This window comes from Megalobrama amblycephala, linkage group LG22, assembly GCF_018812025.1.
Source record: "Megalobrama amblycephala isolate DHTTF-2021 linkage group LG22, ASM1881202v1, whole genome shotgun sequence".
Classification (NCBI taxonomy): Eukaryota; Metazoa; Chordata; class Actinopteri; order Cypriniformes; family Xenocyprididae; genus Megalobrama; species Megalobrama amblycephala.
Window position 1 is genome coordinate 28,787,832 of NC_063065.1, and position 27,713 is coordinate 28,815,544.

Below are 27,713 nucleotides of genomic sequence, written 5' to 3' on the forward strand. Positions count from 1 at the left end.
AAAAAAAAAATGTTTTACTTTACATGAAAGTTTCATTTTTAAAAATAATTTAAAATAAAAATGAACTTTTTCACGATATTCTAATTATATGACCAGCACCTGTATATCAGGTTTGTTCAGTTCTCCTACACTAGTTTAGCTCAGACGCAAACACCCCTGAACAAGCTAACAAAGGTCTTCAGGATTACTTGAAAATTACAGACAGGTGAGTTTGATCAGGGTTGGAACTGAAGGTCTAAAGGAAAGTGGACCTCCAGGAGGAGAATCAAAGAACCCTCTAATATATCAATGTCCTTTCTGTATGTTCATCCAACAAGATTTCCAGTCTGAGTGCTGGAAATGTCTCTTTTTGATGTGCTCTACCTGATGGACACTATTCACAGCAGGTGCTAAATGTCAAGGCTTCTATCCATTATGAATTTGGCGAAGATCTCCTCTATTTAGCAAAAGTTTATGTAAGTATCAGCAAATAATTAAAAAAAAAAAAATGTAGGTCATTTTTATCCGAACGGATAAAGTTCTTCAGACTGGACTGTTCTCATCAGGAGCACTGATAGGGATTGTTTTTCATGTGAATTTAATCAGCTCTACTCACGCTGACAGTACAGGTGTTGTGTGGTTCCCCGCTCAACCAAAAACCCAAATCGAATATTGTGGTGTGGACTGGCTTCAGGAGTCACTGTAGAATGCTATTCTATTTCTTAAAAACTGTTTTTTTGGCATCAGAATACTAGCAGATGCTGCAGATTCTTCAATGTGCTCTGATGTTTGGCAAAGTGAGAAACCCTGGTTTCCATCCACATCATTCATTTTTAAAAGACACAGATGATACTGGACTGGAAGGAGCTGAAGAGACCGTAATAGCCTTCACATCATCCATTATAGCAAAGCAGTTTTCTTCAGATTTCACTCGACATTCTGCAAAAACATACCAGTGTAGTTACATTGCAGGAAGCAGTAACAAATTCATTTCAAAATCATTTTAATTTGACATGTTCTGTATGTGTGATTATTGTCTGAGAAGGCAAATTTCAGAATGTGTACAAATTTCAAAACAAATTCTATAAAAAAGCAGTTGTGCATGACATAACGTTTATTTCCAAAGGGCAAAGAAAAACTTATAAGTGTTTAATATGGCGTCAATCCTGTTTATGGATATGAAGACTTGTATTCTTGTAGCCAAAAAATATAATAGTTAGATGAAAATGAAAATGCTGGAAAGGATGAAATGTTTCTTAGAATACACAGAAGTGTGCGCCGACTTTATGACCACACGTTTCATCAGTTTTGAAGGAGAGGCTGGTGGCTACATTCTCCTTCACCTATTGAACCATATAAGAAAATGCTTCAAAATACACATTGTATATTTTTGAATCTGTTGTTTAAATGGTTAGTTCACCCAAAAATGAAAATAATCCCATGATTTACTCACTCTCAAGCCATACATGACTATCTTCTTTCAGACGAACACAATCAGAGATATATTTAAAAATATCCTGGCTCTTCCAAGCTTTATAATGTTAGTGAATGGGGGGCGCGATTTTGAAGCCCAAAAAAGTGCATCCATCCATCATAAAAATAATCCACACGGCTCCAGGGGGATAATAAAGGCCTTCTGAAGCAAGTGATTGGTTTTACTAAGAAAAATATCCATATTTAAAACATTATAGACTAAAATAACTAGCTTCCAGCAGACCATAGCCATACGCAAGTCGACTTGCGCCAAAAGAGTAACTTCTGAAGCAATATATGACGTAGGATGCAGGAGTATCGTAAGCTTAGACGCCTCTCGCTTATTTAAATATGGATATTTTTCTTACAAAAACCCATCACTTCACTTCAGAAGGCCTTTATTAACCCCCTGGAGCCATATGAATTATTTTTATGATGGATGGATGCATTTTTTTGGGCTGCAAAATCACGCCCCCCATTCACTACCATTATAAAGCTTGGAAGAGCCAGGATATTTTTAAAAGTGCCATTGAAAATTGAATTTACCTCAGCATAGTTGAATAACAAGAGTTCAGTACATGGAAATGACATACAGTGAGTCTCAAACCCATTGTTTCCTCCTCCTTATTTAAATCTCATTTGTTTAAAAGACCTCGAAGAACAGGCGAATCTCAACATAACACCGACTGTTACGTAACAGTCGGATCATTAATATGTACGCCCCCAATATTTGCATATGCCAGCTAATGTTCAAGGCATTAGACAAGGGCAGCCAGTATTAACGTCTGGATCTGTGCACAGCTGAATCATCAGACTAGGTAAGCAAGCAAGGACAACAGTGAAAAATGGCAGATGGAGCGATAATAACTGACATGATCCATGATATCATGATATTTTTAGTGATATTTGTAAACTGTCTTTCTAAATGTTTCGTTAGCATGTTGCTAATGTACTGTTAAATGTGGTTAAAGTTACCATCGTTTCTTACTGTATTCACGGAGACAAGAGCCGCCGCTATTTTCATTATTAAACACTTGCAGTCTGTATAATGCATAAACACAACTTCATTCTTTATAAATCTCTCCAACAGAGTAGCATTAGCCGTTAGCCACGGAGCACTATCAAACTCATTCAAAATCAAATGTAAACATCCAAATAAATACCATACTTACGCGATTAGACATGCTGCATGACGAACACTTTGTAAAGATCCATTTTGAGGGTTATATTAGCTGTGTGAACTTTGTTTATGCAACGATAGAGTCGAGAGCTCTGGGGGAGCGGAGAGCGCGAGCATTTAAAGGGGCCGCAGCCTGAATCGGCGCATTTCTAATTATGCCTCAAAATAGGCAGTTAAAAAAAAGAATTAAAATATGGGGGGGTATTTTGAGCTGCAACTTCACAGACACATTCAGGGGACACCTTAGACTTATATTACATCCCGTTCGTTGGCACCTTTAAAAATATATCTCAGATTGTGTTCATCTGAAAGAAGATAACGCAACCTAAGCCATACTTACCATATTCATCTCCAGACTCTGGTTCTTGCTTAACTTCTACAGTTGCGTTAGATGTTCCTACACCAACGGTGACCTTCACAACTTCCTTTGTTACAGGTAAATCCTTCCCCTCTGTAAAACATTCATTTTAAATTAGAAAACAGAAAGTCATGCTGGTTCTGAATGTCATGAAGGTGAGTAAATTATGACAGAATTTTAATTTCCGGATAAACCATCCCATACCTGCATGCATTACACGCAGGTGTTTCTTCATGGATGATGAATGAGCGAAGAATTTGAGACATATGGGGCACTGGTAAGGCTTCTCCCCCGTGTGACTTCGCAGATGTACGGACAAATGCGCAAACTGTCGGTAGCTCTTCTTGCACTGAGGACACTGGTACGGCTTCTCTCCGGTGTGAACCCTCTGATGAACCACCAAATCTTTAGCTTGGCCAAAACTCTTCCCACATTCAGGACACTCGAATTTCGGTTTATTCTCTTTGGTGTGAGTCCGCAGGTGGACCTTCAGATGTCCCGCCTGACTAAAAATCTTATCGCACTGAGGGCACTCGTGCTTTTCTTCGGTGTGTGTCCGTCTGTGCAGAACCAGACTGCTGGGATGACTGAAGCTTCGCTCACATTGCGAGCACTGAAAGAGTTCATCGCCCCGGTCGTAATGGTGCCGGCGCTGATGACGCGCAAGGTCAGAAAGTTTGACAAATCCTCTCCCGCACTCGGAGCATTTGTGAGGTCGTTCTCCTTCATGAACATACCGCACGTGTTTCCTGAGGCCAGCTGCTTGAGTAAATGTCTTCAAACACAAACTGCAGGTATGAGAAACCCCTGAAATAAATGTAATTATTAATAAAATAAATACTAAAATAATATAAAATAATGTTTACTGGATAAAATAATTTATTCAATTACTATGACACATTTAGTCAGAAATAGTGTTGTCAAAAATACTGAAAGATGTGACGCTTTGAGCACTGTTGAACAGTTTAGTAAACACCTCTGATTGGTCATTGTGTTCACGTGCTCAACGGATATGTCTGTAATTAGCTACAATGATCAACGCACGGGAGAGTTTGAAAGCGTTTTGAAAGTGGGAGTGGACTGCTCCAGTGTGTATCTGTGTAAGCGCTCGGTGAAGAGCGCCAAAAGATGTCTATTTACAACTTGTTTTTGAAGCGTTGATCATTGTAGCCAATCACAGACATATCTGATGAGCGTGTGAACACAGTGGCCAATCAGGGGTGTTTACGAATCAGCGTGCTCAACAGCGCTCAAAGTGTCACATTTTTAAAATTTCAGTACCGACTTGGTACCGAAGTCGGTACTTTTAGACAACACTAGTCAGAAATGCAACATTTGAGCATGTGATGCATTAAAGGGTTAGTTCACCCAAAAATTAAAATTCTGTCATTAATTACTCACCCTCATGTCGTTCCACACCCGTAAGACCTTTGTTCATCTTCAGAACACAAATTAAGATATTTTTGATTAAATCCGATGTAGGGCTGCACAACGATTAATCGCGATTAATCGTTTGCAAAATAAAAGTCTGTGTTAAGTAATATATGTGTGTGTTCTGTGTATAATAATTATGTATCTATAAGTACATGCACATACATGTATATATTTAAGAAAAAAATTATATTTATATATAAAATATTTATATTTATATGTAATATAAAATATATAATATGTATATTTATTTATTCATGTATGTGCATGTATTCATATATACATAATTATTATACACAGAACACACACATATATTACGTAAACACAGACTTTTATTTTGCAAACGATTAATCTTGATTAATCAATGTTCAGCCCTAATCGACTGGCAATATAGTGATGGGCAAAACACTGCTTCATGAAGCTTCGAAGCTTTACGAATCTTTTGTTTCGAATCAGTGGTTCTGAGCGTGTATCAAACAGCCAGAGTCACGCCCCCCAGTGGTGAACCATTGAAATGAAACCGATGTAACAAAGCCTTGTTTACTGAAATTGTGTGACTTTGGCAGTTTGATTTAAAACAGTTCATGTGACTACAGTGGTCGCAACCTTACTGTTATAAAGCGACAAGAATACTTTGCAGGCCTCACTGAGTGATCAGATTTTATGAAAAATATCTTAATTTGTGTTCTGAAGATGAACAAAGGTCCTATGGGTGTGGAACGACATGAGGGTGAGTAATTAATGACAGAATTTTCATTTTTGGGTGAACTAAGCCTTTAATATTGTAATTCCAGTGTACAGTGTATACACATTTTCGCCACAGATACAAAATGAACAGCTGCAAAGCACCACATCTGAGAAAAAAAAAGTACTTTGCTAAATAGAAAATATGTAAAGTTATTTCAACATAATATATTATGCAAATAGATTTTTATTTTTATTTTCATGTGAATCAATTTAAAGAGAAATGGACGATCTACTAAAGAAAACTTTCAATTTACCATCAGGCATTCAGATGACCCAACTCCAAAAAGGTATGTGGCGAGTGACATTATTGATGTTAAGTCACCTAAACAAATTTATGAAGAAAAAAAAAAAAACGTATTTCTTTTGCCTCGAATATGAAAATGAAAACCAGCTAAATGTTAAAAATATATAGATTTTTTTTAAATTTCAGATATAGTTTCATACTAAAATTTCTTGGCCAAAAGGAAATATAACATTTATGATGTATTTGACAACCCTTCTTTATGGTATACAGGCTTCCGACGCCTAGCCACCTTACAATGTCTTACCTGTATGAAATGCATCTTGATGTTTTTTCAGACTTGCTTCAGAGATGAATGTTTCATCACACATTGAACACTGGAGAGGGTTCTCACCCGGGTGGCTACTCTGGTGGGCTATCAGGTTTCTCCTCCAGCGAAAACTCAGGCCACACTGAGAGCACTTGTAAGGTCTCTCTCCTGTGTGAATCCGCTGGTGAATTTTAAACATACAATGCTGACTGAATCTTTTCCCACAATCAGAGCATTCAAATGGCTTCTCCTGCAAGTCGACTTTTGGACCACCTGTTGGTTTCTCTGTTCCACTTTGCTTCTTTGTGGAAGCTTCTGGAAAACAAAGAGAAAAATAATCTGTTAAAAAACGTGAAACAATTTGGATGGTCAGTTTTTTAAGAACTGACCATTTCTGAGGAACTTCAAACTTACTTTCATGGACTCGCATGTGAGCTTGGAGGAAACTGGGACGCCCAAACCCCTTGAAGCATATAGGGCAGTTGTGTGGCCTCACTCCTGTGTGAATTTCCAGATGCTTCTTCAAGTCTCCTGGGGTATAAAAGCTCTTACTGCACACAAAGCACAGGAATGCCCTCTCTCCTGTGTGAGTTTTAATATGCACAACCAAAGCCGATCGCTGACGGAAGCTTTTGTTACATGTGGGACAGTTGAAGGGCCTTTCACCTGTGTGAATCCGCTCGTGCTGTAACAAGCCTTGGCGTCGACCGAACTTCCTCCCGCAATAAGAGCAGGGGAAGCACTTCCCCTCTACGTCAGCATGCTGATCTGTTAAAATGACAAGGAAGAATCCATATTATCAAAACCACTATAAAATATAAAGTTCAATTTACAACAAAATTGAAACTCTAGGTTTTGCATCAACTCTGCTAGCATCACTCAACCCTGTTACAATACTGTAGTATTATGGAAAACAATTCTTCAAAAATATTTTATCCTTCCAGAAAGTGAACTCTCCAATGATCTGTGTATCTGAAAAGTATCGGTGCCTATTTCTATTCTAATAATTAAAATGTCAACCCTGTTACCAGGATATTTTATAGTATCATCATCATTATTATAATTATAATTTTTTTTAAATAAGCAGTTTTAGTGCCAAGACTAAGAAATGGCTGTCAATCCTATTACCATCAGCACTCACCCATTACAATACTGTAATATTACATAAAACAATTCTGTACAACTACTTTATCCTTTCAAGAAGTGAACTCTCCAAAGATATATATACTTCATAAATTATTAAAACATCAACCCTGCAACCAGGATTTTGTATAGTAAACAAATTCCTTTTGAAAAGCGGATATTCTTAGAAATATTTCAAATAAACACTTTTAGTGCCAAAACTATAAAATGGATGTCAACCCTATTATCAACATCACTCACCACTGTTACAATACTCTAGTAATATACAGAAAACAGTTCTGCAAAACTACTTTATCTTTTCATAAAGTGAACTTTCCAGTGACAAGTAACAGTGCCTATCTAATCAAAAAATTTAAATGTCAACCCTGTTATCAACATCACTCACCACTGTTACAATACTCTAATATTATAGAAAACAGTTCTGCAAAACTACTTTATCTTTTCAGAAAGTGAACTCTCCAATGACAAGAATCTGTGCCTATTTCTATTCAAATAATTAAAAATCTCAACCCTGTTACCAGGACATTTTATAGTAAACAAATGATTTTTGTTGGAGAAATATTATAATTTTTTTTTTTTAAATAAGCACTTTTAGTGCCAAGACTAAGAAATGGATGTCAACCCTATTATCAACATCACTCACCACTGTTACAATATTCTAGTAATATACAGAAAATAGTTCTGCAAAACAACTTTATCTTTTCAGAAAGTGAACTCTCCAATGACAAGTATCTGTGCCTATTTCTATTTAGATAATTAAAATGTCAACCCTGTTACCAGGATATTTTACAGTAAACAAATGATTTGTGTTGGAGAAATATCATTATCATTATTTTTTTTTTTTAAATAAGCAGTTTTAGTGCCAAGACTAAGAAATGGCTGTCAATCCTATTACCATCAGCATCACCCGTTACAATACTGTAATATTATATAAAACAATTCTGTACAACTACTTTATCCTTTCAAGAAGTGAACTCTCCAAAGACATATATACTTCATCAATTATTAAAGCATCAACCCTGCAACCAGGATTTTGTATAGTAAACAAATGCTTTTTGAAAAGTGGATATTCTTAGAAATATTTTGAATAAACACTTTTAGTGCCAAGACTATAAAATGGATGTCAACCCTGTTATCAAGATCACTCACCACTGTTACAATACTCTAGTATTATAAGAAAAATTTCTGCAAAACTAACTCCAGTATTATAGGACACAGTTCTGCAAAACTACTTTATCTTTTCAGAAAGTGAACTCTCCAATGACAAGTATCTGTGCCTATCTTATCAAATAATTAAAATGTCAACCCTGATACCAGGATATTTTATAGTAAACAAATGATTTTTGTTGGAGAAATATTATAATTTTTTTTTTTTTTAAATAAGCACTTTTAGTGCCAAGACTAAGAAATGGCTGTCATCCTATTACCATCAGTCAACCATTACTATTATATTATATAAAACAACATCACTCAAGAAGTGAACCACTATATACTTCATCAATTATTAAAACATCAACCCTGCAACCAGGATTTTGTATAGTAAACAATTCCTTTTGAAAAGCGGATTCTAGTATTTCATAAACACTACAGAAAATAGTTCTGCAAAACAACTGTATCTTTTCAGAAAGTGAACTCTCCAATGACAAGTATCTGTGCCTATTTCTATTCAGATAATTAAAATGTCAACCCTGTTACCAGGATATTTTACAGTAAACAAATGATTTGTGTTGGAGAAATATCATTATCATTATTTTTTTTTTTTTAAATAAGCAGTTTTAGTGCCAAGACTAAGAAATGGCTGTCAATCCTATTACCATCAGCATCACCCGTTACAATACTGTAATATTATATAAAACAATTCTGTACAACTACTTTATCCTTTCAAGAAGTGAACTCTCCAAAGACATATATACTTCATCAATTATTAAAGCATCAACCCTGCAACCAGGATTTTGTATAGTAAACAAATGCTTTTTGAAAAGTGGATATTCTTAGAAATATTTTGAATAAACACTTTTAGTGCCAAGACTATAAAATGGATGTCAACCCTGTTATCAAGATCACTCACCACTGTTACAATACTCTAGTATTATAAGAAAAATTTCTGCAAAACTAACTCCAGTATTATAGGACACAGTTCTGCAAAACTACTTTATCTTTTCAGAAAGTGAACTCTCCAATGACAAGTATCTGTGCCTATCTTATCAAATAATTAAAATGTCAACCCTGATACCAGGATATTTTATAGTAAACAAATGATTTTTGTCATCGAAATATCATCATTAAATTATTTTTTTTTAAATAAACACTTTTAGTACCAAGAGTAGGAATTGGCTGTCAACCCTATTACCTGTTACAGGAAGTGAACTCTACAAAGACAAGTATCTTAGCATATTTCTCATCAAATTCAACCAAGTTAACAGGAATTATTGAGAGAATATTTGTGGAAATATCAACATACCCTGTTACCGTAAACCATGCTACCTTTTTGAATTTTACATCTGGTTATTTCTGAAGGTTAAATAAGTTTATATATAGTTATGTCCCAACATATAATAAAAGTAGCTTAAGGTGGAACAGTACAATTTATTTCTAATCTTAATTTAAGAAAATAAATGCCAATATTGCAATTCATGCTGGCAGATCCTCCTACCTGGATGAAATATAAGCTGATGTTTTTTCAGGGAAATTGCGACAGAGAAGGTTTTGTTGCATATGGCACAATGAAATGGCTTCCGATGATCTGTCAGCTCTGAACTGGAACTCTGATCAACATCATGGTCTTGAATTACTGATGGACTGAATCCTGTCTGATTCTCTAATAGATGCTCCCCTGTGCTCATTTCTGTAAAACAAATTGAAACACATTACTATGCATTTATGCTATATTTAGACAACTATTTTACTACATAAACTGGCCATAAATAAACAACTAGAGAACATACTGTCTTCAGAAGCTCCAGGGTTTCCAGAAAGCAACGTCGACAGCTGTGATGAAGCAGAAACACCACAGACACCTTCCACGTCATCCGGTTCACCCTGGTCCTCCTCCTCAGGGATAAGCGTATCAGCTCCGGTGGTCAGAACATCACTTTCCTGGAACTTGTTCAGATGGGACTGCATGTGTGCTTGTAGGCTACTGGGCCGAGGGAAGCTTTTTGAGCACAAAGGACAACAGTGAGGTCTCACGCCGGTATGAGTTCCCATATGAGTCTTCAGATCCCCTGAACCGTAAAACCGTCTGAAGCATATGAAACATTCAAAAGGCTTTTCTCCAGTGTGAATTTTCCTATGCACGATCAACACTGAACGCTGCCTAAAACTTTTATTGCACACCGCGCAGCGGAACGGTCTCTCCCCAGTGTGAATGCGTTTATGTTGCTCCATATCTTGATGTCGTCCGAATATTTTCCCACAGTATGGACAGGTAAAGCGCTTCCTTTCAGCAACACTCAAACGTTCTTTTGAAAGAAATGAATCAACAGGACTTTCAGTGATGACAGACAAATTAAATTAATGATAACATCAAACCAAACAACATATTGTACTGTGCAATGCTATTGGTGATTTAACTCAGGGGTTTTCAAACCGGGCAGCAGGTTCTCAACCAGGAGACCTGGGCCCACTAGAGGGTCTCAGCAAACTTCCAAGAGGGCCTCAAGATGATTTAAAATAAGACCAAACAAGCATTAAAACAAGCTAAAACAACTAAAATTCTAAATTCTTCTAACTACTGTTCTAACTTCCAACTACTGTTTTTCTTGGAAAACCTGGATATATGAGGTAGGCTAACTTTAAAAGTGTGATTTTTAGAAAAGTCATGTAAATTAATAAAATCTGAAAATGGCATCGGCATTTACATTTTCATTTTTCTAGTTACGCCAAGCTCTAAAATGTAAAATTGTATTGAGTAGAAATTGAGAACCTACAGAGCCCTGCACATGACATGCAGGGGGGAAAAAGTACAGGCTAAATTGTGCGCAAGATTTACTAATCCGTTCCCTCGATTTATAAATCGTAAGCATGATTTACTCATTTGTTCCCTCCATTTGCTAAATCGTGCACATGATTTACTATTTTGTTCCCTCGATTTGATAAATGTGCACACGATTTGCTATTTCGTTCCCTGGATTGCTAAATGTGTGCAGGATTTACTAATTTGTTCCCTTGATTTATAAATCGCGCACACGATTTAGCAAATCAAAGTAACGAAATAGAAAAACGTGCGCACAATTTAGCAAATCGAGGGAACTAAATAGTAAATTGTGTGCACTATTTAGCAAATCTAGGGAACTAAAAAGTAAACCGTCCGAACGATTTAGCAAATCAAAGGAACGAATTAGTAAATCGTGCGCACAATTTAGCAAATCAAGGGAGCTAAATAGTAAACTGTCTGCAGAATTTAGCAAATCTAGGGAACTAAATAGTAAACCGTCCGCACGATTTAGCAAATCGAGGGAACGAAATAGTAAATCGTGCGCATGATTTAGCAAATTGAGGGAACTAAATAGTAAACCGTCCGCACGATTTAGCAAATCGAGGGAACAAATTAGTAAATTGTGCGCACGATTTAGCAAATTGAGGGAACTAAATAGTAAACCGTCCGCACGATTTAGCAAATTGAGAGAACTAAATAGTAAATCGTGCGCACGATTTAGCAAATCTAGGGAACTAAATAGTAAACCGTCCGAACGATTTTAGCAAATCTAGGGAACTAAATAGTAAACCGTCTGCATGATTTAGCAAATCGAGGGAACGAATTAGTAAATTGTGCGCACGATTTAACAAATTGAGGGAACTAAATAGTAAACCGTCTGCACGATTTAGCAAATTGAGGGAACTAAATAGTAAACCGTCTGCACGATTTAACAAATTGAGGGAACTAAATAGTAAACCGTCTGCACGATTTAGCAAATTGAGGGAACTAAATAGTAAATCGTGCGCACGATTTAGCAAATCTAGGGAACTAAATAGTAAACCGTCCGAACGATTTAGCAAATCGAGGGAACGAATTAGTAAATTGTGCGCACGATTTAGCAAATTGAGGGAACTAAATAGTAAACCGTCCGCACGATTTAGCAAATCTAGGGAACTAAATAGTAAACCGTCCGCACGATTTAGCAAATCTAGGGAACTAAATAGTAAGCCGTCTGCACAATTTAGCAAATCGAGGGAACAAATTAGTAAACCGTCCGCACAATTTAGCAAATCTAGGGAACTAAATAGTAAACCGTCCGCACGATTTAGCAAATCGAGGGAACTAAATAGTAAACCGTCTGCACGATTTAGCAAATCGAGGGAACAAATTAGTAAATTTTACTCACATTTAGCAAATCGAGGGAACAAAATAGTAAATTGTACGCACAATTTACTTTTTTTTTCTTGCATGTCATGTGCTTGATTCCGTAAGAACCACTGTGCTAGAGGGTCCTCAAAAATGTTCAGAAAAAAATATAGTGTAAAAATGTAAAACTATTAAAAATAATAAGTTTGATCATCGCAAATAATTTTATTTTAGTAACATAAAAACCAAAACAACAACAAAAAATGAGAAACTTGATAGAAAGTAAATATTTTATAGATATATTTTCACAAAAGAAATGCGTCTTTCTTCATAAATGAAAATGCTGCCTTATCCATTGCAGGAAATGGATCATATTTAGGGGTCTGTGGCATTTAAAAAGTTTGAAAACCCCTAATTAACCAATATCGGTAACTTTCGAAAAGGAGATGGCACCACCATAAAACCTCACAGCGGTCAAAATTTTAGGGGCTCTGCTATTTCTCTTCAATTTTAATTATTTCAAAATTATTCACTCACCTGGATGAGCGACTCGTTGATGCTTTATCAGGGAGAAGGAGAGAGAAAACCTCCTGTCACAAAGCGTGCAATGGTACGGTCTGTCCTCTGTATGATGAGTACGGTAGTGTTTTTTAAGGTTTACTGCTTGACTGAAATATTTCCCACATTGGGAGCACTGATACGGCTTCTCTCCGGTGTGAACACGCAGATGGATTCGAAGCTTTGCTTGCTTATGAAATCTCTTTCCACAGTGATTGCACTGGTGCGGCTTGTCTTCATCATGAACTTGCTGGTGAGCTGTAAACTCTTCCTCTTGAAGAGGGTTTAGTGTTCCAATGCCTAGAAGAGGAAATGATGCAATGTTAAAAGCAGTTATGTGGAGTGGGAAACCAGTGAGATTTCAAGATGGCTTAGGTTATTGTATTTTGGTAGAAACCAGCCCTATCCCAATGTGCTTACTATCCAACCTAAGTAGTATGTGAGATTAGAATAAATGTGTCCTAAAGCATAGTCTGTTGATAGTCCACTATTTCTGGTAGATTTTCGAAGTATGGATCTGTGTACATTCTAACGGCTACACATCCTATTTAGATGAGGATTCGGTCCAGAACTACAAACATTAATAAAAAGAACTACAAATGTGAGTTTGACGGTTGAGCAGAGATGCCCTGAAAGGGGATTTTATTCATAATAAATATCTTATCTGATGAAAAATATTTATTTAAAGAGGTTTAAATAAATGCTTAAATTATGCATTTTTACATTTTCAACTGTAATGTTGCTGTCTGAGCATGAAAAAGATCACAATATAACTCATTTAAATAATTCCAGTCCAAGGCATATGCAAAATAAAGGGGCGGGGTCTGGTTGAGTTAGTAGGGTACTTCTCAAACGGAAGGCTGCTTCCTACAAAGGCTGCATATCTTGGCTGCAACGTCATCAAACATCACTGAGGGCCATCTCAATCAGAAGGATCCTTAGTATCATAGTAGTTAAAGACACTTAGTAAAAAGTGGGACGGGGCATAGTATGAGTAGGCAAATTGGGACACAGAATATGATAATCATGGTAAGGATTTTGCAAAATTAGACTCACCCTTTTCAGCTGAATGTGCAGAATCCTGAGAGAGCTCAGATGAAGGAGATGGAGCTCTTTCAGTCACGTCCTGTTGACTTTGGGCATTGTGTTCATTAGATGCATCGCTCTCCATACTGTCTACAAGGTCCAAAGAGTGCGATTCAATATTGTCCTTAAGTGCGTCAGTTTGTAAGTGTTTGTGTAGATCTTCAGAGGTCACAGAACTGCAAGGCCTCTCATTGTCACAAGCATCCAAATGGTTCATGTCATCTGATTCAGAGAAGGTCTGATCGTGAGATGTGAGACGTGTGAAGCTGTTGACACAGTCAGGGCAGCGGTGGGATATCTCTCCTGTGTGCGTCAGCTCATGTTCCTCCAGCTGACACGCAAAATTTTTCCCACATTCAACACAAATTAAGCACTTACCCTCCATACTAACATCTTGACCTGCAAAAAGAGAGGATACTTAATTCTGATTGGTCAAAATCTCTGCCTCTCAATGTTACAACATAAGCCCCTGCATGATGATACAACACTGATTACCCTGGTAGGATTTATTTTGCGATTGTAACCTTTATTGAGTATATAATATAATCAGTGTTGCCAAGTTTGCAGTTTTCCCACAGAATTGGGCTACATTAACACTATTGCCGCAGGGTGTTTTTCATGTCCGTGGGTTGAAGCGACACCAAATAACATGATATTTAGCCCCTGGAATGCAGGAACCCTGCCAAAAACGTGGATTTTACCCCCTGGAAACCCCCCCCCCACACACACAACACGATTGGGCTAGTATTGAGTAGCAATTGGGTGGGGTTTGTTGTGAAAACCTGGCAAACCTGAATATAATATAAAGAATGTTCACTGAAAGATTTATAAAAGTGAACTTAATCTAAATTAAGCACCGATTTCTGTGTTTATATTTGGATTATGTAATGGGAATGTAACTAGACATGAATTGTAATCAAGTTTTATAAAATGGTTCATCCTGACTCAAAAGCAGGTCCTACAGAAGTTTCAGACATATTTATAATAGCTCATGTGACTACAGTGGTTCAACCTTAATATTATAAAGCAACTAGAATACTTTTTGTGTGCCAAAAATAACAAAATAACGACTTTATTCCACAATATCTAGCGATGGGTGATTTCAAAACGCTGCTTCATGAAGCTTCAAAGCTTATCGAATTATTTGTTTCAAATCAGTGGTTCGGAGCGTGTATCAAACTGCCAAAGTCACGCCCCCCTGTGGTGAACTATTGAAGTTTCAAAACACTTATGACGTAACGAAGCCTCGTTTACTGAAATCATGGGCTTTTGGCGCTCTGAACCACTGATTCCAAACAAAAGATTCGTAAAGCTTTGAAGCTTCATGAAGCAGTGCTTTGAAATCGCCCATCACTAGATCAGGGATGCAAACAGGTAAGGGGGAAAAAGGTGAGATAATTGCACGGGGCGAGGGACATGCTGCGCACATAATTTTTTAAGTTATTTGCTTTACATGCTCATTTGTAGTTACTTTAAGGGATTTTTTCATTTATTTTTCAGTCCAAAACTGTAACTGTAAAAAATTTAACATATTGTTGCAACATTTTGCCGAAAATCAACATTTGGTTAAAATCTCATGCTATAAAAGACAAAGTGCTATGGAGGATATTTAAGACAATATTGGCTGATTAGATGGCAATACTGTTTGCCACATCTCAGACCTCAAATACATAAAATATTACCCATTATAGACATCGTTTTTAAAGTAAAGTGTAAATGAAACACTGTACAGTGCTTATTGAAACAACAGCCCTGTCCAAATACCCACACTTGCGGTCTTGTCTACCACTTGTCTACTTACATGACGAATTTCCTGTATTTGGCTCAAGTGTTCAAGTGGGCGTGAAAACCGCAAATGTGTGTAGAACTTCTGATTACCCGATGGGACACACTTATAGTCTTGCAAAAAATGCAAGTGTTTATAGAGGGTTTTTTTTTATTATTATTTTCAGTGCTTTGCATTTTAAAATACACTTCTAAATGTCTGTTCAGTGGTCGGTCACTATGTAACTAACAGACGCAATATTAAAATTGTGGTGCTTTTTTAAGCAGTTTAAAGCAGTTGCAAATGATGTACAAAATACACACAGCCTACCCGTCTTTGCATCAATAAAATGTGCAACACTTTATATTTTATTACCAAATTATATGTAATATATAATTAATTTAACTTACAGTCGAATGTTTTCCTTGACATCTAGCAATTTTGGGGCATGTGAGTTCCAGAACATAGTGCATGATGGGATACGCTTAGCCTCAAATTGTGCTCCGAAGCGGTATTCAACATAGTGTGTGTTTAGTGTGCACTTGGGCATTTTTAAGACATGGGACAGTCTTGTGCTCTTACTTCCTGTCGCATGCACACGCTCTCAAGTGGCCAAGACCGCAAGTTTGGGTATTTGGACAGGGCTAACCAGTTCTATATTTACCCTTGTAAGTTCACAAGCACCCTTGTAAGGTCTTACAGGTGTGGAACGACATGAGGGTGAGTAACTAATGACAGAATTTTCATTTTTGGGTGAACTAACCCTTTAATCTTTCACATAAGTTAAATTCACAACTTTGGATGGAAACGTAGCTAGTGTTATAAATATATCCACAGTAAAAGGGGGTTTTAGCAGTCCACTTTATTTTGCGCCTAACAACACCCCATAACCATGGTAAAATCACTGCGATGCATAGAATGTAATGTCTAATTGTACCTTGATGAAATGCACGCAGATGTCTTCTCAAGGAGGATAACAGGGCGAAGTTTTTAACACAGATCGTACAGTGAAAAGCCTTCGCATCCGTATGGACAATCTGGTGAGTCTTGAGGTCTCTTTCCCGGGTAAAAGTCTTTCCACACACCAAGCACTCAAAAGGCCTCTCGCCTGTGTGAATCCGGACATGTTCAGACAGATGCTGTATACGGGAAAAACCCTTCCCACACTGAGAGCACTGGAAAGGCCTCGCTCTGGCAGAAAGACTCTTTGCGTGGTCGTCTGTGGTGATGTTTGCAAAGGAAAATGATTATGTTATGTTGTCTCTCTCAACAAATACATACATCTTGTTCAATATATATGACAGCAGTACCAGTTGTACTCTATAGGCCAGGGGTTTTCAGGGTTTTTTGATGCCACAGACCCCTAAATGTGATGTTGCTTTGCGAGGAACCCCTCTCCTAACTCCTATACAGTACAGTCCAAAAGTTTGGAACCACTAAGATTTTTAATGTTTTTAAAAGAAGTTTCGTCTGCTCACCAAGGCTACATTTATTTAATTAAAAATACAGTAAAAAACAGTAATATTGTGAAATATTATTACAATTTAAAATAACTGTGTACTATTTAAATATATTTGACAAAGTAATTTATTCCTGTGATGCAAAGCTGAATTTTCAGCATCGTTACTCCAGTCTTCAGTGTTTCTTCACCTTCAGAAATCATTCTAATATGCTGATTTGCTGCTCAATAAACATTTATGATTATTTTCAATGTTGAAAACAGTTGTGTACTTTTTTTTTTTTCAGGATTCCTTGATGAATAGAAAGTTCAAAAGAACAGCATTTATCTGAAATACAAAGCTTCTGTAGCATTATACACTACCATTCAAAAGTTTGGGGTCAGTAAGAATTTTTATTTTTATTTTTTTGAAAAGAAATTAAAGAAATTAATACTTTTATTCAGCAAGGATGCATTAAATCAATCAAAAGTGGCAGTAAAGACATTTATAATGTTACAAAAGATTAGATTTCAGATAAACACTGTTCTTTTGAACTTTCTATTCATCAAATAATCCTGAAAAAAATATTGTACACAAATATTTTGTACAATTGTACACATTAAATGTTTCTTGAGCAGCAGATCAGCATATTAGAATGATTTCTGAAGGATCATGTGACACTGAAGACTGGAGTAACGATGCTGAAAATTCAGCTTTGCATCACAGGAATAAATTACTTTGTGAAATATATTCAAATAGAAAACAGTTATTTTAAATTGTAATAATATTTCACAATATTACTGTTTTTACTGTTTTTTAATTAAATAAATGTAGCCTTGGTGAGCAGACGAAACTTCTTTTAAAAACATTAAAAATCTTAGTGGTTCCAAACTTTTGGACTGTACTGTATGTATTATACAGTTGCAAGAAAAAGTATGTGAACCACTTGCAGAATCTGTGAAAATGTGAATAATTTTAACAAAATAAAGGAGATAATACAAAATGCATTTATATTTTTTGTTTAGTACTGTCCTGAGTAAGATATTTTACATAAAAGATGATTACATATAATCCACAAGACATTCATCTTTTCACACTGAGGACAACTGAGGGACTCAAACACAACTATTAAAAAAGGTTCAAACATTCACTGATGCTCCAGAAGGAAACACGATGCATTGAGATTCGGGGGGTGAAAACTTTTGAACAGGATGAAGATGTCTACATTTTTCTTATTTTGTTTAAATATACATTTTTTTCATTTAGTACTGCCCTTCAGCAACAGAAGATACTTGCCTGTTTCCCGGAAGACAAATTAAGTACAATTTACCTTGATCTTCAAATTCCAAATGTTTTCACCCCCCGTTTATTAATACATCATGTTTCCTTTTGGAGCATCAGTGAATGTTTGAACCTTTTTTAATAGTTGTGTTTGAGTCCCTCAGTTGTCCTCAGTGTGAAAAGATGGATCTCAAAATCATTCAGTAACTGCTGGAAAGGGTTCAAATATGCAAAAGATGCTGGAAAACTGAAGAATCTGCAGGACCTGGAGGATTTTTCTGAAGAACAGAGCCCAGTTTAACTGCTCAGAACAAACAAGAGACTCATGAACAACCATCACAAAACAAACAAACAGTCGTAGATCATCCAGGTAACCACACACAGTATTGAGAATCAATGGTTCACATACTTATGAATTGGGTTATTTTAATAAATTCAGCTATTTTTTTGTCTTGTGAACTAAATGTAAACATCTTTTAAGTAAAATATCTTACTCTGGACAGTACTAAATAAAAAATAACATGCATTTTGTATAACATGCATAAAATTATTCACATTTTCACAGATTCTGCAAGTGGTTCACATACTTTTTCTTGCAACCGTATATTCATTATATATACTGACTTCCAATGTATGAAAAAAAAAAAAATACTATGGAAGTCAATAATGCCCCATAACTGTTTGGTTACAAACATTCTTCAAAATATCTTCCTTTGTTTTCAGCAGAACAAAGACATTTTTACAGGTTTGAAACAACTTGAGGGTGAGTAAATGTTGACAGAAGTTTCAATTTTGGGTGAACTAACCCTTTAAGACACCCAGACTCCAGATTAAAAATCTTTGAAAATCAAAGTCAGGGCAGTTTAGACTATTCACAAATAGGTGGAACAGTATCAAAATGTGCAGATTATCATACAGTAGTCAATGGATGTAGTATGCCTAATGTATAATGTAAACTCCTGCATTCTCACCCAGATCAAACGAAGCACCTGATGGGTGTAATTCAAGCGTCCTCGCCCCTAAATCAGCATCCTGTTCTTCAGTGCTACAGCCAGCTGATGGAAACACGCCCACTTTCTCTCGCTCACCGTATGACTTCATGCTCAGATCCATGTCTTATGGTGTAAAACCTAGAGGAAAAATACATTTTATTTTCCTTTTTTTTTTTTTTTCTTTTTTTTTTAAGAAAATGCACTATAGTTGCTACTCTGGTGCAGTGATGACATAAAAAAGAGAAAACTGTGTGGGGTTAAATTACTAAAATTTTCATGTATTTGCATTGATAATACAAAATACTATACTATAATACCCTGGTATTACCATGGTACATGTCCAAAGAGATGGCAATACTCTGAATAATCTATATATAGTCTTAAATTATTGTATTGGATTTTGTTTTATTATATTATGAATGTCTTAATGTCTATATGACAACAAAATCAAAGCTGGAGACTGTACAAACCTCATTTAGCTGCATTTGGCTTCAGTTACATGTCAACACACAGTTAAAGGCGCATTAGCTGTAGTTCAGACAGACGAAAGAGAAAAATAAACACTGGCTGCGTCACAACATAGAGACACAAATGTGAAGTTCATGCAGAAGAAGCCTCACCTTTCCTGTGCCTCATCACACAATTATCATTCACGTCCACACAGACTGACAACCCGGAAATGACCGGAGGTGTTATTGTCTTTTCAAAATAAAAGCCAATCCCAATATAAAAAAGCTTGACCAAATATATTTGTCAATTTTAATCTTGAAATATTCAACAGGTCTAAAAATGTACTTGGACACAAACATACAAAATTATGACATGTTATATCAAACAAGCAGCATTTATTTGAAAGAAAAATAATACAACAACTTTTTAAGCAAAACATTTTATTTAGAATTTTTGGGAGTTTAAATGATAAAACATACATTTCACAATGATGATAAATAATATTGTGACACTTTATGGTTGACGTTAGTGTAATAATATATTTATTTAATGAACTACACCTTACACCACACCACTGCACCATTTACTCTTGAATTCTAAGTAAAAATGCCTGGAATGATTTGTTTACTTACAGTTTGTATAAAATCATCTGCTAAATGAATAAATGTAAATGGTTTGATATGCTGATATCTAATGGAATGACATTCATACATCTGTTTATATGCTCAAATATGTTTAATATGAAAATTAAATGCTATTATTGTAAGAAGTTATTGTGAGACATTGTGTTTTGGTGTGCTGGCATGCTGACTGTGTTCTTAACATTAGGACATTGTTGTAAACAAATATTAGTAAGATGTAAATTGAGATATGAGAGATATGCATTGCACACATGGAAAGTTTCGTAAAGTTATTATTGGCCCTGTTTACAACTGAAGATGCGTTTTGGTCTATCGGATCACAGGCGAGGGAGACACATTCCCGTTTACACCAGGGACCTGATGTATAAACGTTGCGTACGCACAAAAAAGGCATTGAAATGTGTGTACGCTGTTTTCCACACAAGTATCTGGATTTATAAAAAAATAAATAAATCTTGCTGTAAATATGTGCGCACAGGTTCGGATACTCTTGACTGTGCGTACGCACTCTTTTAGGATGAAATCTATGGAAAGTTTTATACATGAGGCCCCAGGTGTTTTAATCCACCTCTTTTGTCCACTTTTGACCACTTCTGTGACTGATTTCTTCGAGGAAAGGGTCTATGGGCAGGTAAATGTGTGGGCATTTCAGATCTCTAAGCAATTTATATATGAAAGCACAGAAGATGATGAAAAAACACATGGAGAGCAGCAGCTTTTGTTTTACTGCTCTGACAGCCGCAAGATCACGCCATACGCGGTGAGTGCATGTTAGAAATCAGGAATGGTGAGAGAACATTGTGCTTGGTACGTTTTTCATCTTCAAACCGAATTTGTGTCTTCAGCTGACAAAGTTTAAAATTTTTTTACAATTTTTAAAAAAGTTTTAAAATTCCATCTGTCTAGCACGTTTCCCATAATGTTTATGCATTAAGTTAGTAGACGGAGAGTAGGCGATCTTTTATGGCTGTTCGAACGCATTCGACCACATTACACTATGAAAGCAATCCAGTCGAATGCATTTTTGACAACCTCTGGAAGTGGTCGAAAGTGGACAAGCTCAAAACTTATGTAACCCCGGAACAGATCAAGGTATCTCACTATGGGAAATACCTCAGGCGTGAGAGAGTATGAAAGCATGAATTACACCATGTCTCTCTGAAGAATGGACCAATCACAGCTAATGACAAGGAACCCACCCCCTCTCTATATATGCAGCTGTAATCCCCGAAATGACATTCTAAGCATGCTCTTCCCCCGTGTTATGAGAGTAGGGAAAATACTGAAGCTACCTCGTTCTGTTCTCAAAGAACCAGGGTTACGAAAGTAACCTAAAGTTCTCTTTCAAACAATCACTCGGTATGTCATTATGGGAATGATATGGCCAACTCCCTTAACACATGCTTTCCGAAGCATTCTCCAAAGAGCCAACTTTAAGAACTGCATGAGACATAGTAGGCGCAGTGACATCCAGATGGTAAAATCTGATAAATGTATGAGGGGAAGCCCAGCATGTCACTGCACAAATATCTCCCACTGAAATCCATCCCTGTGCACAGTTCCCATGAGGTAGCCACACACCTCTTGTAGAATGAGCCCTTAAGCCCACCGGGCGGGCAATGACGGACTCATAGATGTATAGGCCAATTCAATTGCTGTAACATTGCTGCCATCCGAACTAAAATTCAGACGTGCTTGATTAACCGACAAGGCATGTAACTCACCCACCTGCTTAACTGAGATTAAAGCAAAGAGTAAAACAATTTTCAGAGATAGGAGCTTAATATGAACACGCTCCAGAAGTTCAAATAGGGCCCAAGTTAAAGCATTCAGAAACCATGGAGAAGTCCCATGACAGGATCTGCCGCTTAGTCACTGGTCTTAAATGCTTCACTCCCTTCAAAAACTGGCATATAAGAGGATGTTGTCCCACTGAAGCTGCTTTGAAGGCTACATGGCAAGCCAAATAGCAGCCAGATAAACTTTTATAGTAGAATTGTTCATTAAGCTCTGCAAAAAACAGAGTATATCACTCCTTTACATGTGCACCAGTCCTCAATCACACATCATTTAAGATCAAACAATGAGAGCATAGATAGGGCTCTACTGCTCTAGCTAGCATTTATAACTTACTGGGGAGGCCCCAGCTCATTCAGATTTAAGAGGCCAGACCCAAAGATTGACCCGTTCTGGCTGGGGGTGAAATATCTGCTCACCCGCTTCTGACAGCAGGTCCTGGTGCAATGGGAGTGACCAGGCCTCTCCCTGAAGGTGCTGAACAAATGATGTTTTATTAAACAAGGTTCGGGAGGAACAGGTGCAGATAATTAACCTAACTAGCTCATGTTGAGAGCATTCAGTTAATCAATGCAATCATGACAAGAGGTATAAATACAGCAGACTTACCTCTGTTCATCTGACAGTTCATCAGCATCCCTCCTCCACCCCTTCTCCTCACTTCAGTTCTATCTACTTCTATCTCAACGAGGGGGGGAGTACTCTGGGTTCGGGCCAAAATTTCCGAGCTCGGAGCCCTCCCCCCCGGACAGCACGCCAAATATGCATAACCCTTACCGTACTTAATTATATGTAAATGTGAACTCGTGAATCTCTGCCAGCCTCAGGCTCCCCGGCCAACGAGGGGCAGAAGGAGAAATAATCTGTTATCTCTCTGTCTAGGGTGGGAGAAATTAGAGTCAGCGGTGGGAGTGCATATAGCAACACGTTTGACCATGGGTGTGCCCAACGCATCTTCACCCAAAGGCACATTTTTGAGCTTGAGAGAGAAATATTGTGGACACTTTGCATTTGCCTGTAAGGTGAAGAGATCTGCCTCTTCCAAATCTGATCTACCACCTGCAGGTGAAGTACCCATTCTCTGTGTAATGGATTGCCCCTTGAAAGGAGATCCGCTCCAACATTAGGTCTCCCAGGACATGCGTCGTGCACAACGTGCTGAAGTGCGCAGTGCTCCAGACAATCAGCTTGCGGACTAAATTGTGCAGTTGCAATGAATGCGTTACCCCCTGGCAAGTGATATACTGTATGCAACCACTGTTGTGTTGTCTGTCCTGACAGGAACATGAAACCCCATTATCTCCAGAAGATTTATGTGAAGTTCGCAAAGCTGGGGCGTCCAGGGAGTGTTTAACAATCTGCCCTGAAAAAAAGTCTCTCAGCCCCTCAGGGATATATGCTTTGTCACGACTTTTCACAGAGACATGCCCCCCAATAGACCCCTGCCCGGCATACACAAGGGTCTCTCCACTGATGAAGAGCCTCCAAGCATTCTGTGAGTATTCTCACTCTGTGGACGAGGTGTCTGCGAGAACACCTGCCTCGCAGCTACCCATCATTGTAAGTCCCTCAATTTGAGCAAACGAACTGTCATGACAAAGTGAGATTTAGAACAGGTTCCCTTGCAAAACTGGGTTAGGCATTGATAAAATGTCATTAAAGCCATCTGATCTGCGCTCTGGAGTATTACAGTCCTTTACAAATTCAAAAACCTCCTGTTCTGTGTTGGAGGAATAGGCTGCAGGGGAACAGGAGGACTTTCTCCATCCACCAGACACATTACACCCATGCTAATACACATCAGGTTGCCTGAGAATCCACATGCGGACATGAGTGGGAAGGGGAAGGGGCATCTTTCCCTTTCTCCACAATGATCCTAGACACTGAAATGGTGAGATTTAAACATCCAAATGCACCTCACCATTAGTAGAAATGCTCAGCAATGAGCAGAGACATCCACATCAAATATTAATTGCACTGTGTCTATGGGGGCTCTTGCGAAGTCTCTGTGGTTTAGGATGGTGGTGGGCTGTGTTCTGGGTCTGGCTGTGTCCTGGATGGAGGATAGACGCTCTCCAGGCAACTGATGAGGGCCTCCCTCCAGTCAAGTTCTGAAGTGTCTATGAGGTCTACCTGATGGTGATAATTGGCCCCGATCCAGAACAGCGATTTGAGGGTCTCGTCATTGTAGGGGGAGGTGATGGCAAGACAGCAGAATAGTTCTGTGTAACTCAAAAAACTGTGGCTCATCTGAGCCACCGCAGCAACTTTTGCAGTGTATTCCATCTTAGGGGGTCGGTTGTTCTGGCACGCTGACTGAAGAAGACTGATGACTGGATATAAAAATAACAATGAGGTTTATTAAACATGAAGGCAGTAAGGCGTAACAGCGTGCATGAAACATGAACAACAGCCAACAACTGAACAGTGAAACAAAGCAACTTAAATACAGGGCAAATGAGGGAACTAATGATTTACACCTGTGGCAATAAATGAGAAGCAGGAAACTGAAACAAAGGAACACAGGAACAACCGAATACAAACTAAAAGTCCATGAACATGAAAACTATACTAAGAACAAACATATCTGAATATGTGTAACAGACATAATATACATTTAAAAGGAAGTAGACAGCCTATGTACATATGTACATATTAAATACTGTAAATACAACTGCATAAATTTAAAAATGTATTTACATGAGAGTTATTACTGCCAAATGCCTGGGTGGCATAAACACCATAAGGATACAGATCTGTAAAAACAGATGGCGTGCTAGCGGTTCAGGATGGAGAAACTGTTCTTGTGCCTGGATGTTCTAGTGCACAGAGATCTGTGGCATCTTCCTGAGGGCAGTGGCCTGGGTGAGAGGGGTCTATGATGATGTCACCTGCCGTCTTCTTCATTCTGGAGATGTACAAGTTCTAAAAGTTGGGAAGGTGCACACCAATCATCCTCTCCAACTGTCCTAACGGTCTGTTGCAATCTACTTATGTCTGATATGGTGGCTGACCCAAACCAGACTGTTATAGAAGTGCACATAACAGATTCAATGACAGCTGAGTAAAACTATTGAACAGATTGAAGTTCTTCAGTTTGCGAAGAAAGTACAACTTCTGCTGGGCTTTTTTCGCAATGGAGTCTATGTGAGTGTCCCACTTTCAGGTCCTGAGAGATGATGGTAGCTGCCACAGTGCTGCCATTGATGGTGAGTGGGGGGAATGCTCTGGTGTTTCTCCTGAAGAAAGTCTACCATCATCTCCACTGTTCTGAGTGTGTTCAGCTCCAGGCTGCATCTGACAGCCATATGTCCAACCTCCTGTCTGTACATCCATTGTGGATGAGGCCGATGAATGTTTCGTCTGCAAACTTCAGGAGCTTGACAGAGGGGTCTTTTACAGTGCAATCATTCGTAGTGGGGAGAGAACACACCAGGGGTACCAGTGCTGATTGTGGAGGTATTGGAAGTGAATTTTCCCTGCCACACTAGCTGCTGCCTCTCTCTCAGGAAGCTGGTGATCCACTGACAGATGGAGGTGGGCACTAAGAGCTGGGTCAGTTTAGTCAGGAGGATATCTGATATGATGGTGTTGAAAGCTGAGCTGAAGTCCACAAACAGGATCCTTGCATAAGTTTCCTGGTTTGTGAAGATGTCGCAGGCATTATCCATGGACCTGTTTGCTCGATAAGAAAATTAAAAAGGGTCTAGCAAGGGGCCAGTGATGTCCTTCAGGTGGGCTAACACCAGTCTCTCAAATGACTTCATGACCACAGACCTCAAAGCAACAGGTATGTAGTCATTTAGTACTGTAATTTTTGGTTTCTTGGGTATAGGTATGAGGTCACCGTGATTTTGCCAAGTAAGACATGTTCCTGGATCAACATATTTTGTTGATGCTGGAACAACATTCCAGTCTGAAAATTTAGTTTTGACCCTATTCCTACCCCTAAACCTAATCCTACCCATAACTTATCCCTAAGATCAAAGGGAAAAGATAGGTGAATAACACTGATGTAGAAGCACCTAACCCTGGTTGCAAGCCTAAACTTGTCCCACAAATCTGATTGTTTGATTGGAATGGTTGTTCCAGGATCAACAAAGATGGTCTCATGTCTTACTTGGAAAAATCACGGTGACCATAGGGATGATGGTGGAGCATTTGAAGCAGGAGGGGACTTCACACAATGATCGGTTGAAGATCATTGTGAAGATAAATGATGGTTGGTCAGCACAGGCTTTTAGACATGCAGGTGAGACACAGTCTGGGCCTTTGGCTTTCCTTATCTTCTGTTTCCGGAAGACCCGGCACACATCCAGACATGACCGAATATATTGTTGTCCAAATACAATGAGGACACAATATTATTTTCTCTTTTATTATAATATATAGCATTTAAAAAGACACTTAGGACACTAGGCCTTCTTACTTTGGGTCATGTGTCCTGGGGGTCAGTGCCGTAACCGTTAAGGCAGGAACACACCAAGCCGATGGTCGGCCGTCGGGCAGTTTTTGTTCGTCGGCCGACAAAGTTTTCTCAGTGTGTTCCGCACCGTCGGCTGAAGTTGGTCCTCATCAGCTTTTTTTTCAGCCGATTCGACATGTTGAATCGGCGTCGGAGTTCGTCGGTCAGTCGGGCCATCTGATCATTGTGATTGGCTGTTTAGCTACTGCCGCCTGCTGGTTCGGAAAGGCATTTCATCTCACGCAGGCGCAGAACGGACGTGCTACTTGGCCGTCGGCTGTCTAGCGTTGGTTTGGTGTGTCAGGCCAACTTTGGACACAGATGCTGCCAACGTGAGCCAACCCCACAGTCTGCTTTCGTCGCCACTAGTTCGTCGGCGTCGTCTTCGTGTGTTCCGGCCTTTACACCCAATCTAAGTGCAAATTACCATATTATTAAGGTATTAAAGTATACCTTGTTATAGTTTGTACAAATATAATATGATACAAAGACACACATTAAGTTCTGCTGTAATCAGTGATAGTTAGTAGAACATATATGATTCCATTTAAACCACCTTTAAAATGACTGTGAAAACAAATTCCTTGTAAAGACATTTTTATGACTAAAAAAATATATTTTTTTGATTTGTTATTGGCTATTTGATCTGTTAAAACTGAAATGTCATAACGAGTAAAGCAAAATGCAAAAATAATGTCTTTCCCCAAACATTTCTTTCTAAAAACTACTAAAATGATCGTTAATGCAACCAGCAAGGACCTGGAACCATTGCGAAAACCGAGAATTGTTAAATTTCTTACTCATGCCTCTTCTGTCACGACTTTGTCCGCGAACAGCTGCCGTACTTTTCGGTCATACCACCATTAAAAGGGGGAGTCCGGTAAAAGCTGCGAGACAATATTATCATTCATTTCAAGCATAATATATCCCATTAATACACATTCTTTATATTAACCCTCAAATAAACGTTTATTTAACACCTCGTGTAGTTTAAAGGTTGTCACAAGTGTGTCCATCGTTAGCTGCGCTCGTCCACCCCTACAGCTGATTCAGTGGTGCAGTCCGTGAAAGGCAATGGCAGAGGTGTAGAGGG

The 27,713-nt window shown here is 38.1% G+C and overlaps 1 protein-coding gene across 7 annotated transcripts; it reads right to left on the minus strand.

Annotated features, from left to right (window-relative positions):
- On the minus strand, window positions 1-27,709 carry znf271 (zinc finger protein 271). 7 transcript variants are annotated; one of them, XM_048173951.1, is made up of 13 exons: window positions 19,888-23,724; window positions 19,738-19,756; window positions 19,247-19,405; window positions 16,493-16,774; window positions 13,761-14,189; window positions 12,684-13,004; window positions 9,808-10,323; window positions 9,516-9,707; window positions 6,134-6,487; window positions 5,717-6,034; window positions 3,195-3,797; window positions 2,973-3,083; window positions 1-918 (listed from the first exon to the last, which is right to left on the minus strand). In XM_048173951.1, the coding sequence occupies exons 3-13, from the start codon at window positions 19,386-19,388 to the stop codon at window positions 803-805; spliced, it is 3,384 nt and encodes a 1,127-aa protein (XP_048029908.1). In that variant the 5' UTR covers window positions 19,389-19,405; window positions 19,738-19,756; window positions 19,888-23,724; the 3' UTR covers window positions 1-802. The 7 variants fall into 7 exon arrangements, with proteins under 7 accessions (XP_048029908.1, XP_048029905.1, XP_048029909.1 ...); XM_048173948.1 differs by having other exon boundaries at window positions 19,738-19,795; XM_048173953.1 differs by lacking the exon at window positions 1-918 and adding an exon at window positions 1,079-1,322 and having other exon boundaries at window positions 19,738-19,795.
- Between the last annotated feature and the right edge of the window lie 4 nt (window positions 27,710-27,713).